The 14348-nt window shown below is 35.2% G+C and overlaps 1 protein-coding gene across 8 annotated transcripts in view; it reads left to right on the top strand.

The window, feature by feature from the left end:
- The first annotated feature begins 545 nt into the window (after positions 1–545).
- TUT7 (terminal uridylyl transferase 7) overlaps positions 546–14348 on the top strand; it is a 65717-nt gene continuing 51914 nt past the window's right edge. For 4 of the 8 annotated variants that reach the window (XM_082842166.1, XM_082842168.1, XM_082842169.1 and 1 more), the window contains exons 1-8: positions 548–1202; positions 5451–5632; positions 6001–6117; positions 6618–6795; positions 8529–8617; positions 10382–10433; positions 11398–11467; positions 12220–12346. In XM_082842166.1, the coding sequence (XP_082698292.1) occupies positions 683–1202; positions 5451–5632; positions 6001–6117; positions 6618–6795; positions 8529–8617; positions 10382–10433; positions 11398–11467; positions 12220–12346 (1335 nt within the window). In that variant the 5' untranslated portion in view covers positions 548–682. Of the gene's footprint in view, positions 1203–5450; positions 5633–6000; positions 6118–6617; positions 6796–8528; positions 8618–10381; positions 10434–11397; positions 11468–12219; positions 12347–14348 lie in introns of all 8 variants that reach the window. The other 4 variants (XM_082842164.1, XM_082842162.1, XM_082842165.1 and 1 more) reach the window with 2 other exon arrangements.

The raw sequence follows: 14348 nt of genomic DNA, 5'->3' as shown, positions 1-14348 counted from the left end.
CCAAAGGGTGGAAAACGAGGCAGATCGGGGGTGGGGCGGTCCCATGGGGATCGAAGAGGGAGAATTGCTGTTCGTGACAAAACCAAACTTGTTTGGTGTGGGAGGATGAGGACTGGGGGGATTAGCTTGAGTTGTCCCTTGGTCAGAAAGCCAGCCCCACTGACCGGAGCGGAGCCTTGGTCGGGAGCCCTCTGTAGCCCAAGAGATCGAAACCTGTCGTTCTGAATAGTCTCAAGCGGAGCCGAGGTGCCGGGGTACGTAGAAGGGACTGAAAAGTGGAGTTGAGAGATGTACTGCGTTTACAAAGTTTCGGTTACTTTGTAGTAACACTTAAAAGTAATTGCCAGCTTGTTTTTAAAAGACTGGGGAGTTCTCTAAAGTATAGGCTTGGGGTGAGGTATTTGGTTTTGGGGGGCTTTGGGGGGTTCTGAAGAAAAGAGCTTTTGTTATATCTATATAATATCTATGAAGAATACTATAGAATTAAGCCTCCTAACTTCTAGCATAACGCACTAATTATTGGAACGTGATGGAAATTAGGAAAAGAAGGGTTTCTTACAAGCTTTTGAGCATCTGTGCAATAAATGTGTGGTACTTTGTGAACTTAGTATGATACCTTGTTATAGTTGGTCTCCAAAATGCCTTCTTCCAGGTGAAGAGTAAGAAATTGAAGTCAAAGATCATGGGAGATGCCACAAAACCTTATTTTGTGAGGCGTGCTAAAGAGCGAGGGACTACAGATGATGAGGATTTCAGAAGGGGTCACCCCCAACAAGATTATTTAATAATGGATGATTATGCTAAAGGCCATAGCAGTAAAATGGAAAAAGGCCTTCCAAAAAAAAAAGGAACACCAGGGAACTATGGGAATACCCCCAGAAAAGGACCATATGCTGTTTCTAGCAATCCATATGCATTTAAGAACCCAATTTACAGTCAACCCGCTTGGATAAATGACAACCACAAAGATCAGAGTAAAAGATGGCTATCTGATGAACTTGCTGGTAATTCAGACAGTTGGAGAGAATTCAAACCTGGACCTAGAATTCCTGTTACAAACCGACCAAGAAGAGACTCTTTTCAAGAAAGTGAAGATGGGTATAGGTGGCAAGATGGAAGAGGGTGCAGAACTGTAAGACGACTATTTCATAAAGACCTGACAAGCCTCGAAACTATGTCAGAAATGGAAGCAGGAAGCCCTGGTAATGTTTCCAACTTGTCAAGTTACAACCCTGACGTCAGCAATGTCTTTTATTTTTCATTCAAATGAGTTTTATTATTTTCAGCAATGCAGTTCCAGTTTTTCATAGTTTCTGCTTATTTAATGTGATTATTTTAAGGATTGTAATCATGTTTTTTGGGCAACTTCAATATGTTGCATGTATTTCCCTTTAAAAGTTTACTTTGCCACAAGGCTTATTTTACTTTAGTAAAACTATATTTCCCATTGGTACTTTTTACAGAAGAGGGTGATAATATCCCCCTGGGGAGATATCGTAATTTCTGAGGGGTATGTATGTGTTTTCTAAATTATGTATTTTAATTTTGTACTTGAATAATGAATGTATTTGTAATATAAACAACAGAATATAAAGCTTAAAAAAAAACTTATTCTATGTAAAAACACGATGTAGACTGCATATATCTCCTGCTACAGAGGGATATGTGTCTTTTGTGTGGATCTCAATCTCTAGAGAAGGATAGTTTAAGATTTTTTTTCTCAAAAGTGAACATGGTAGACAGGTTGAAAAACATTGTTTAGAAAGTCAGAAATTCAGATAAGATAAAAGCTTGTCCTTTTAGTTTCAGTAAAACCAAAAGCCTTCTAAGCACCCTATGTGCTTGATAATAATTGCCCCAGAGTTATTATTTATACCTTTTTCTAAAAGGTGAATAGATTTTGTCCATGTAGCAGAAGAACAGAAGAATCAACCAGCCTCGTAAATCTTTAAGCTAAAAAGAACTTGAAGGAATTGCAGTGCTCTGTCATGGTGTATCAAAGGTAGAATCACAATTTTATTCAATACAAAGCAGATAGCTGTGTCTCTGGAGAGGTTAAATTTATCCAGACTTGTGTATGCAGAGTGGTAGATGAGGAAGTGGAACTGAAATCAAGTACTGTGCTGCTCTGGCCATGAACTCGGCCTGGAATCTGACAGAGGGAACTGAACACGTATTCATAGTTTCTGGCGTTTCGATTCTAAAAGTTTGTGTATATTTAAGTAGTTCTTTATTACTGTGTCCAGGCAAGACATGGACATTCTAATTTAGTTACCAATTGTTGGTCTTTCAGAAAAGAAAAAGTTGATCTTAAGCAGCATTACCAAAAGAAAGATTTATAGGTCAAAAGTTTGCAACCAGATAGATATTAAAAGAGACTGTTTACAGACCAAAAACCTCTTATTCTGTATTCTATATTCTATATTCTTATTCTATATTCTGCCTAGTCGTAAAAGCAAAGCTTACGTGATTTTGAATAGGACCTGCATTTTTACTATCTTTTTGTTGAAGTCAATCCAAAAGTCCTGTGTTTGCGATATATGAAATTATATGTGTGTGCTTTCAGTTTCCAAATGAAGGACTGTTCAGTTTCTATCCCTTGAAAAATCTTCATGAAGAAAATATTAAGCTTTGGCATAACATTGCTTACTGTAGTGAGAAATTCAGTTTAAAGTATAAACTTTACACTGTACTCAGAGGATCCTAAAAAGGATCTCACTAAAGGGACTGAAATTTTTCTTAAATCAAACTTATATCTTAATAAGGAAGGAAGATATTAAGTTTGATTCCTTAAACTTAATATCTTAATATTCCTTAAATCAAACTTATATCTTAATCATCTTATTAAATGATGCAAGAAGATATAATGAAAATTATCTTAGAGTTGCTTTGTTTTTTAATGCTAACTTTCTATTTTTCAGTTCTACTTGACTGCCCCTACTTCATTCCTCATATATCCTAGATTGCCAATTTAATATATTTGGGACAATGCCATTAATGATCTTAGCTGGAAAATATCTGCTCAAATGCACTTGTCCTTTGTGAATGGAGTAATGGACCATATGCAAATGAAATATGAGAAACTTGGAGTACTGTATATAGAGAATTCATATTACTACAAAAAGCCTGGGATGAGCCAGGTAGTCTTCCTCTAAGTAATTATGAGAATTTTTTTTAGCAATACCCAGCTTTGCCTTTCTAGATTCCCTTCAATGAGATTTTAACTGTTTTTACCATGCAGGCCTATGAAACTCAGTTCAGAAGTTTGTATTGCCTTGTCAGTTCCTGCCTTTTTTTTTTTTTTTTAACAAACTAAGTGGTAGGGAGTTCTGGTCTATTTTAGATGTGAATGGGTTTGCTACAAGAAGGGATTTTTCTTATACTGTTAGATAGAAAGATGAATTTCAGAATTCCATCCATGCTCTAATCTCTGTTTTAAATCCCTTTATTGGATTTAGTCATGTGTCCCTGGACAAGTTACTTATTTTCTTGGACCAGCATGTTCCCTATCTGTATAATGGGGATAATATTAGCTTCCATGACAGGATCACTGTAGGGATTAATCTGAGGCAGTGCACATAAAGTGCTTACATTGCATCTGTCACATGATAAAATACTCAGTATTGGTAGCTGCAGTTATTGTCATCATCAGACAATTTGTGCAGCCATCCACTTCTGTGTATAAAATAAGGAGTTAACTGTGCTCTTTGGAGGGAAATTAAAGTCACTCTTTCTAGAAAAATGATAGCAAATATAGTAAGAAGCCTTTGTGATCAAGAGAGAGGAGATGAAAAAAGGAATTTGGTTTCATATCAGTTTTTGTTTTGTGAACTAACAATGGACTTCTGATGATGTTGCACATAATGAGTGTTTGCCTAAGAAACTTTGCCCTGAAAACTGAAGTCAGATGCAGTTATTTAGAGTTTGTAACGATAAGCAAATTAAATGAGAATAGACACACCTCTGAGTTAAAAGAATTGCTTATCTCAAAGGTTTATGCGGACCAGGAGTACTGTCCTTAAAAGACTGTGATAATTTAATTGGGCGTAGGGGGAGTGTTAAAAAGCAATAGACCGTTTTTGACTACTTACCTTTTAGTATTCTATTTGTCCCATTTTGATTGCTTTAAAAAAAAAAGACAACTGTATTTGTCCTAATACTTGTTTAATTTTTTTTAATTGCTGCTGTATTTGCAGAATTTCATTATATTCATCTTAGGGTAGTTTGAGTACAGTGCTTGCTGCTTTTCCTTTAGAGCTGTTGGCGATAGCTGTTTTTAAAATTAGAGGTCCTATACGTCCCTTTCCTGACATAATTTCTTTTCGGTCGACTGATTCATCATACTTGCTATACAAATAATGAGTTCCACTGAAAACTTGACATGGCAGTTGCCTCAGGCAGAGCATTTCAGTAGGTTTATATTTTCAGAGAGTAATTTTTGGTAAGCCATTTAAAAACTATTCAGTCCACTTATCACAATTTTAATTGCGGAAATGAATTTCATTTTACTCTTATGTGGTACTAGTAGCTTCATTTTCAGAACTTGATAGAAATTACCAAAGCTATTAAAAACAATTTTTTGTAGATCAGTCCCACAAGCATCTTCAGTTTTACTGAAGTTGAAAAGTTGTAAGTTTAAAAAAGGAATAGATTCATTTATTAGTTATAAGGACTGTAGAACTAACAGCAGGGTTTATAAACAAATGAATTAGTCTGTACTTGTAGAAAACTTTTATTTCAACTGCGAATTGTTTTTTTCCTTTGAAATATGCTCAGTGTGCAGGCCGTTTAAAGAAGCTAAAATGAAAGTAAAGATAAAATGGGTAATAGTTATCCTCGGTAAATACAGTTTTGGCTTGGACTTCTTGATATTAATGTGGGGGAGGGCCCAATAATATGAATGCTAAATTTACAAGTTAGTGATGGATTTTCACTCCAGATAAGAATGTAGTTGATTTCTGAGTTCTTTGGAGATAGACTGCCCATCTTTGCTCCATTGAGACTGTTCACTTATAAAAAATGAAAACAGATGTGGATAGTTTTCATTAGAATACCAGGTGTACTAGGAAGCGTTAGATACATGTACATTATATATTATGATATATTAATTACGTTAGAATTACAGGTGTCCTTCAAAGGATAATTTTTACTATTGCTTGAGTATGCTCAGCAGTATACCAGGAAGAGATGATAAAATCAAATTTTATGGTTGAAGTAGAATTCTTTTAAGTTTTCCAAAAAGGTGGTTTCTGTGGATTGGTGTGTCCAAATATGAGGAGCTTAAGAGTATTTAAGCATTTTATCCATGGGAGAGGTATACCTTTCCTTTTGCTCTGTGTTCAGATGCCATTCAGATATCACATGATTTCATTAATAAATATGTAAGTTCTGCTTTTTACTCAGAGTGGTGTTATTCAGTATTGCCAATAATATTTTCCCACTAACTTAAGAAAACAAGAAGCAGAGGTCCAGACCTAGGAAGCCACGGAGGACTAGAAATGAGGAAAATGAACAGGATGGAGACTTGGAAGGCCCTGTGATTGATGAGTCTGTGCTTTCAACTAAGGAGCTACTGGGCTTACAGCAGGCTGAGGAGCGATTGAAAAGAGACTGCATTGACAGGCTGAAAAGGGTAACAGCCTTTTGTTAGTTAAAATTTGTTAGTTAAAATCCTTGTTTTGGTTTAATCTATTAGTAATTGGGAACATGTGCTTTGATGAATTATATATCCTACTTTGGTATTTAAGCACTACAAGTCAAAAGTGATACTGTTTGATTTAAAAGACTTACTTTTTTTTTTAAGAATTATTTTTTAAAAATGATTATTAGCATAGTGATAAAGAGTGATAGTACTATATTAACAGTTTTTAAAGTGAATGAGAAATCATCTCCTGGCCAGTTTTTGTTTACCTGTATTTTGTCTCTGTACATCTTTCTCTCTATATGTCTCTATAAATATGTGCTTATGTGTATGTCTCTATAAATCTATTCAAATTGTAGCGACCGAGAAACTACCCTACAGCAAAGTACACCTGCAAACTCTGTGATGTTTTAATTGAATCCATTGCATTTGCTCATAAGCATATCAAAGAGAAGAGACACAAGAAAAACATTAAGGTAAGTTTACTATAACCCAAACAAATATGTTTACTTGTCAGTTATTACTTGTCATCTTTATGACTTTCCTTAAGATTATGGTATTAGTAATTTTGCTACTTATATTGCTGAATTTATTTTGACCAAAATATTTTATACTGGTCAGATATGTTTGCTGGGCAGTCTTGTGAATTTCCTTAGGACAGTATCAGGATGAATGAAGCCAATGGTAGCACCTAGATATATGTCCTTAGGTCAGTAATAATAAAGTAAATAATTTGCCATTGCTATTTCTAAAGTTCTTTCTTTACACTTTTTCCTTATTCCTGTCTTCCCTCTATTATCACTTTATGTGCATAAAGAAGTGTGTGCGTGTTTGATAAGATGAAGACTAAAACAGCTAAAGTGAGAAGGAGGGCTAAGAACAATATTCCAGAATACTGTACAGGGTGTTGTCTCTGTGAATGGTAGAAGGTAAAAACTGTGTGAATCATTTTTAATCTCAACATTGATATTAAAAGGAGAAGCAGGAGGAAGAGTTGCTCACCACGTTACCCCCGCCTACACCCTCCCAGATAAATGCGATTGGTATTGCCATTGACAGAGTGGTACAGGAGTTTGGCTTACACAATGAGAACTTGGAACAGAGACTAGAAATTAAACGTATCATGGAAAATGTGTTCCAACACAAGTTACCAGGTATTTTCTAGATTTGTTTTTCTTTTTAGCTACCTAAAAGTACCCCATTCATTTTTCCTACCAGTAGTAATTTTTGCCTAATAGAAATTGATTTGCCATGTCCTGAAGCTCTCAATTTTATTGTATGTTTTTGTTTCTCCTGGCTTACCCTAAGGTAACAAAGACTTTTACATATGTTGTCATTAACCTGTCTTCATTGTGAGTTTCATTGTGTCTGTCCATTTACATTGCCCTGTATTATTAGAGCACCATGGGACTCTTGTATATCTGTTTACCTTTCTATTTATTTATTTACTTTCTATCTCTAAGTTCAGTTTCTTTTTTTAATTGAAGTATAATTGACGTACAATATATTAGTTTCAGGTGTACAACATAGTGATACAGTATTTTTTATACATTACAAAATGATCACCACACCTTTCTACCTATTTACATTGACACAATATTTTGAGTTAAAATAAAGAAAAGTATCCTGGAGTCATTTTCAGGTTATCTGTGTCCATAAAAGGTTCTATTTAACTGCACTTAAAAGAATTGCACCATCTAAAATGAGCTTTCAAAACTAATTTGTAAGAGATTTTGTGCAGCGTTGAATTGATTTTTCCAAGTTATGTCTGTGGAGCCATGGAAAACTATTTTTTTTGAAAGCTCCACAAGTGATTCTGATCCACAGCCAGGGTTGAAATCACTATTTGAATTTATCGCCATGGCACCCATAAAACTGTTTGTTCTACTGAAAGATCATTCATATAGTATATGATTCGTATTAATATATATCTGTTAAAAAAAATAAAGGGCAAAATTCTGCTCATCCCCCTGTATAGGTGTCTCATCCTTTATGTTGTAGACAAGCTCCTGAGAAGTCATTTGTAATTTTGATTTTTGCCATAGATTTTCATTGTAAAATTGAATGTGCTTTGTCATGGAAAACCTGTTAAAACCCGAAGAAGTTGTTTGACTTAACAAACCTGGAAAAAAAAAAAAATACAAAGTCCCCTGGTGAGAAGGGGTAATTTTTTGGCACAACAATAGTAAAACATTGGGGAAAATGCTGTAAAATAAATATAGGTGGTACACATACACACGTCTTCCTCTGAACTGTGAATCTCTTGCTGCCTAACATTTTAAGTTATATCAGTGATACTATAATTATTTTCTAAACTTTTCCTAAAGGGATTATATTATGTTAAATTAAGCTTTTTGTTCATAATACAATGAGTATTCATATTGAAAAGTAACTTTATGCTGATTTTTTTGATTATTGTTTTACTGAAACATGATCTTTATAGTAAATTATACCTATGTATGCTTTCAAAAAGGTGAAGTGTATTAACTCTTCAGTATATACATACTATCAGGTTTACAAACGTATGACAAAGTTAGGCATCCCTTTTTGACTTCCACATTTAAAAAATCATTTCAAATAGTATTTTCTGCACAAAACATGAAATAGTAAAGTAAGTTTTAACATGTTTTACAACTGATATGAAAAGAGTGGCTGTTAAACTAAACTGCAGTCAATACAGTCTTCCCTTTTAAATAAAATAAAATGAAGACAAGAGCAAAGAGTCACCCGTTCTTGTCCTTTGCTTATGCCAGACTTGAACACTGTTTTTCTTTTGTGTGTAGTTCTAATTGATGGTTACATTTCTGAAATAGCAGTGTCTTGTAATAACTTTTGAGAAATTTTACTTTATTTATGACTTGTATTTATTCAATTTTTTTTGTTTCAGATTGTTCTCTGAGATTATATGGGTCATCCTGTAGCAGATTGGGTTTCAAAAATTCGGATATAAACATTGACATTCAATTTCCAGCCATTGTAAGTACAAAGTGAAATGTTAGAATTTTCACAGAGTGGTACAGAAATTCATTTTTTTCCCAAATGTGAGCTATATATGGATATATTTTAGATACTTGAAGACAGTTTAAGTGTGATGTTTTTTTCCTAAAACTGCATTGTTTTTAAAAGTATAATTTTTTTTCCTAAAATTGCTGTTTTTATGTTCTTCTGCATGCCTTCAATTTTAGAGCATTTCTTTTTATCCTACAGACCTTTCATACTTTCTTCAGACACTGGTCTTCTAACCGTGTGAATCTGATAGGGTAATTTAGGTCTGTTAACTTGAAAGGATTAAATTACCTTGATAAGTCAACTTTCCAATGGCAGGAAAGGGTTTCAGATGTCAAATTGTGTATCTATATAAACATTTATGACCTGCAAGCTTAATTTGTTCCTGAGTTTCCTTATATACACCCACCTTGTAAAAATAATTATGCTTTTGAAGAACTACACCTAGCCTAGATTTCTGGTTTAAACATGGTTCAAAAAGATGTTGATAAGTCAGAACTTTAAAACTGGAAGGCACTTTGGTAGATTATCCATTTACTTACTGGTGGTTCCTGCAGGCCAGTTTGCAAATGTTTATGCCCATTTACTTGTGTTGCTACTTAAAAATAAAAATGATTCCTAGTCTCCTCCCCCAGATGTTCTGTTTCACAACTTCTCATTCCTTGCCATCCCTGACTGCTATAGCTACCTGGTCAGCTGACCAATAGATTTTACTGTTCTTTTAACCTTAAATTCTGCTTAATAATTTACCAGCATAGCAGTTATTTTGATTTCATGTCATTCATTCATTTAGCAAATATTCAGTGAGTTTGAGTATATGTCAAGCACCATACTAGGTTCTAGAGGACAAAACAGATACCATTCCTCCCTCCTGGAATTCATACTAGGGAAGGAGATAAGTAATTATGTATGTATAATTAATTATAATGAGAGCTATGCAGGGAAACAAGGTTCTGTGAGACAAAATAAAAGAGTGTAGATATAGCTGTCCTGAAGGCCCCTTTGAAGGGATTACATTTAAACTGAACTCTAAAAGATGAAAATGGGTGGGGACAGTGAAAGGGTAAAAGAGTGTTTCAGCCTGAGGGCACATCATTTGCAAACAGTGAGTTTGGCCTATTCAAGGCACGCTAAAGGGAAAATTTGTAAGGGCTGTGGTGAAGGCACCTTGAGAAAGAATAGTTTAAGATTAGGATAGAGGAGTAGTCTGGGGCCCAACGTACAGGAAGCCAGAATTTCATTTTGACCTAAGGGCATTAAGAAGCCAGACTGAGAGTTTTAAGGAGGGTCACAACTAGATCTACTGTATGATTTTAAGTGGTTTTGGTTCCTGTGTGGAGCAAAGATTAATAGAGAAAGGCAAGACTAAAGTGGAGACCCGGGTAAGCAATCCTTTGAAGTAGTCTCACAGAGTGAGAAGTAATATTGTTAACAGTTTGACAACCTCTAGCCACAACTTTGAGATTTGCTGAGAGGCTAACTACCTCGGGAATTAGTGAATCAGGAGTTAACTGCGTAGTAGGTCTCTTTTTGCCCACACTCATCCTCCTTTTGCTCATCTCTCTGTGTCTGACTGATGTGTGCACACAGCACAATGATTAATTCCTTTACTCTGGTAGCAAGGTGCTTTCTAATTTGGAAAAGAATTTGGGTAATTTCAAACGACTGTGTATTATCTCAGTGAAGCAAAAGTACTTATGGATTATTTGATATATTCACTGATTTATTTCCTAGATGTCTCAGCCAGATGTTCTCTTACTTGTCCAAGAATGTTTAAAGAACAGTGGTAAGGCCAAATTCTTTCCACATTTTGCTCTTAAATTTTTCTTTTGTCTATAATTCAAATATCTTATTTCTCAAACTTTGAAAATAAGAAGTCATGTTTTTTGATTTACTTATATGGCTAATATCCAAACAAAAAACTAAAGCAAATGCCCATGAATTATTAGCAAGCTAATTAGAGTCTTGTTAGTTGTCCTACTATGCAGAATAATTATTTTGTAAGTAAAGCTTTTAGCTTGGTGATAATGTCATAATTTAGAAAGATTATATTAGCCCTAGGCTGAGAGTAAAAGGAATCAAAATATGTAAAATTTACTCTTGAGGGTAAAAAACTAAAGGATAATCTTTTTAATTCTATGGTTTAAATTAATACTTTACAAATAATAAATAGTGTGGCCCAGCCCAGATGAATGAATCAACAAATCGTTATTCCGAGTTAGGTTTATCAGTTGTCCAGAGTAATGTCCAACTGGGGCTTGACGGCTTATGTGCTTTCCATAGGCCTCATTCAATTGTTTCATCCCTTGAATTAGTCTTTCCCATCCTTTTTGTTTTGATTGAATGAAACATTTAAACATTTTTTCTTACTTCAGTCAGTATGTATTTTGACCCCATGTATTTTAGTAGCTTTTGCAGCAATTTTTTTAAATGTCCTATTCATATTTCTAATTATGTTACCCACGTAACATTTAAATGTTCTAATTCAATAATGTAGTCATTTCTAATCAGACATTAGTTTTTCAAAATAAGGATTTTAAATTAATGTGATTACTTGATTCTTGAATATAATACTTTCTTCCTTTTCAAGTCACTTTTATTTCATAATCATCTCTTGAGAACCTTATTTTGTAATGGTCTTTCAAAAGGTCAAACAGATAATTCACAACTGGTACTTGTACTTTATCTAGTTGTGCTTTTAAACAAAGGCTTAGTTAACTAACCTATCTGATATTCTTTTCTTTTTCCAGACTCTTTTATTGATGTTGACGCAGATTTCCACGCTAGGGTGCCAGTGGTGGTGTGCAGAGAAAAGCAAAGGTCTCTGCTTCTTTAAGCTGTTTATTAAGTACCAGCTTGCCAAAAGCACTTGTACTTTACTCCATCTTAATGTCCAGTTTCTAGAATTGTAAGCTCCCATGTGGTTAATTTCACAAGCTTCCTGTTAGCATTCTCCCTCTACTGTTGGTGTTTAACACGAGAGGAAAAAGTGGTTTATTTTTAAAAGTAAAATTACTTAAAAAGAAAAAATATAGGAAGGAAGCATTTTGACCCATTTCAGTAAAAAACACCTCTGTCAAATAGTTACTTGCTCTAATCACCTTTATTTGCCATCCTTTTTAGAAGCATTTTAAACAGTGCTGAGTAACAGTTCACCCGGCTCTCTCTCCACCTGGAAGCATTACCATTACCACTGTAAATGGGTAGTTTGTAGGCTGTAATGATTTGCCATTAGGCAGATTCCTCCAACTAGGGAAAACACTCTTGCCCTTATAAAGATGAATTCATACTCTCATTCGAAAGATTTTACAGTATTCTCCTTACTTGCATTTTCCCCCCAAAATAATTTTAATATATGAAAACATGAAGTTTTAGTTCTTGAAAAATAAAGTTTACTCAGAAGACAGCTGCCCTATCTTTTTTAATACAATATTGAGATGACCCATAAAGGTTTAGTGAGTTAGAAGTATTTATCATCAGTGTAAATTAGTTGGGGGTGGTGTAAAAGACACCTGATACCTGTATAATACTTTCTCTTTTTCCTTCCCATTCTCACCCTCTACCCCCACCAGTGGTCTTCTTTGTAAAGTGAGTGCAGGAAATGAAAATGCTTGTCTGACAACAAATCATTTAACTGCCCTTGGAAAACTAGAATCAAAGCTGGTTCCTTTGGTGATTGCATTTAGGTACTGGGCAAAGGTAGGTTTGAGTTCTTTAAATGAATGCACATTCTGTGTGTGCATAAGCAGTATGCTTTGATTTTTACATGGTTCATTTAATCTTAAATGTTTGGATGCATATTTATAGACATCAAGGGAGTTGGCATCTGAGTATTAGAACAGAAATTTTAATGTGTACAGAAAGGAAAACTCAGTTTCTATTTCACTATGACATATTGCTCAAAAGATCAAAATGCTTTATGATGCTTATTAAAAATTAGATTTGTGGGGGCTTCCCTGGTGGCACAGTGGTTGAGAGTCTGCCTGCAGATGCAGGGGACACAGCTTTGTGCCCCAGTCTGGGAAGGTCCCACATGCCGCGGAGCGGCTGGGCCCATGAGCCAGGGCTGTTGAGCCTGCGCGTCCGGAGCCAGTGCTTCACAACGGGAGAGGCCACAACAGTGAGAGGCCCGCGTACTGCAAAAAAAAAAAAAAAAATTAGATTTGTACGTCAAATCCCAGAGTTATGGCCCAAGTGTTTACATTTTTTTTCTTTTCTTTGTAGTTCTGATCCCTCACCAAACAAAAGTAAAATTTTGATGCTTTAAAAAAGACCTCGAAAGCTATTTCCATATATTTGTTAGTGGAAGCAACCAGCTGGCATTTCAGTGATGTGTCCTAAATCTAACATTACTCTCATCAGCTGGAGGCAAATTCAAAAACACATAGTTTGAATAACAGCAGAAGAGAATTCTGTTAGTCCCTCTCCCGTTTCCCCCTTTCTAGTGGTAGAATGGCACAGCTATTACCCTCAGAAAAATGCAGCTCTCCCAGAATCATATTTTTTTGTACAAGTCTATCTCAAACCATAATTCTTTCCATGTTAGTTGTGTAGCAGGGATTTTTATGGATTTCTCAGCTGACATCCTTGGAAGCAAGTTCACTTTATTTCATGAATTTATAAGGTTGTCTGTGCTTGATCAGCTTCACTAGCTAAAACCCCCATCCCTTAGTCTCAGTTTGGGGCTGGATCTTGTTCACGTTGTCCTGCTCAATTAAGAGAGACAAAATTACACTGCTTAAAGATTCTTGATGTAGGCTGTCAGGAAAACCTGATAAAAACATGTGTGTGGATTAAGGCGAATTATGGCCATCAGTGAAAAGTCAGTTTAGAGTGCAGGACTCCCACAAGTGGGTTAAGAAGTCATTTTCTGCAGATCAAGAAAATATACTCATCACAATATTCCTACCTTTGTACCATATGAATCAAATACACTGTAAATAAACCAGGTCTTTGCTGAGGAAAAGACAATGTCTAAAAGCATTTATAAATGAAGCTGCAGCTTCATAAGATGAATCTCATCAATAGTATGTGACCCACCAACTGTTTACTTTTTAACTAGTTTCCAGAAGTGATTCTCAGGCACAGGAAAGTTTGAAATGAAGCTTCTCATACCATTTCCAATAATATACCCAGAGACTCCCAAAAAATGAAAGCCACTATCTGATCTTGCTTTACATTTCTACAGTGTTTTAAATATGGTATCCTATTGAAATGCTCAAATAATCATGAGAGCATCTAACATTTCCCCAAAATGTAAGGTCTTATCATGATTATAAAATTGAGATTCTGTGTAGAGAAAAGCCAAAGCTTTACCGATTAAGACATGGCAGTAACAATACGTAGTTCCTGTTGCTTGGGTCCAGGACCCAACAGGGACAGAGGATGTCCCACTCTTAACTGGGTGAATTGATAATCACAATGTGCTGTCTTTTGAAAGCAGCCTCCTACTTCACTAAGTAGGCCATACTTTCTAAGTTGTTATTTCTGCTAGCGCTAATGAGTTTGCCTACATTCTCCCCTAATCACTTTTCTGACCAAAGCATGCATTTTCAAGGTAGTAGCTAAGGGTGAGGGGACCATTAAACTGAGCAAAGCCAATTGTCTTACAGTTGGAATTGAACCATCATTTTGACTCCATTAACAAGTTTTTGAACCAAGTGAATGGAGTTACCATGGATATCAAAAAAATAAAACAGCA

Source organism: Leucopleurus acutus (genome assembly GCF_964270905.1).
Source record: "Leucopleurus acutus genome assembly, chromosome: 7".
Classification (NCBI taxonomy): Eukaryota; Metazoa; Chordata; class Mammalia; order Artiodactyla; family Delphinidae; genus Leucopleurus; species Leucopleurus acutus.
The sequence above is the reverse complement of the archived record's forward strand: the minus strand, read 5'-3'. Positions and strand labels throughout refer to the sequence as shown.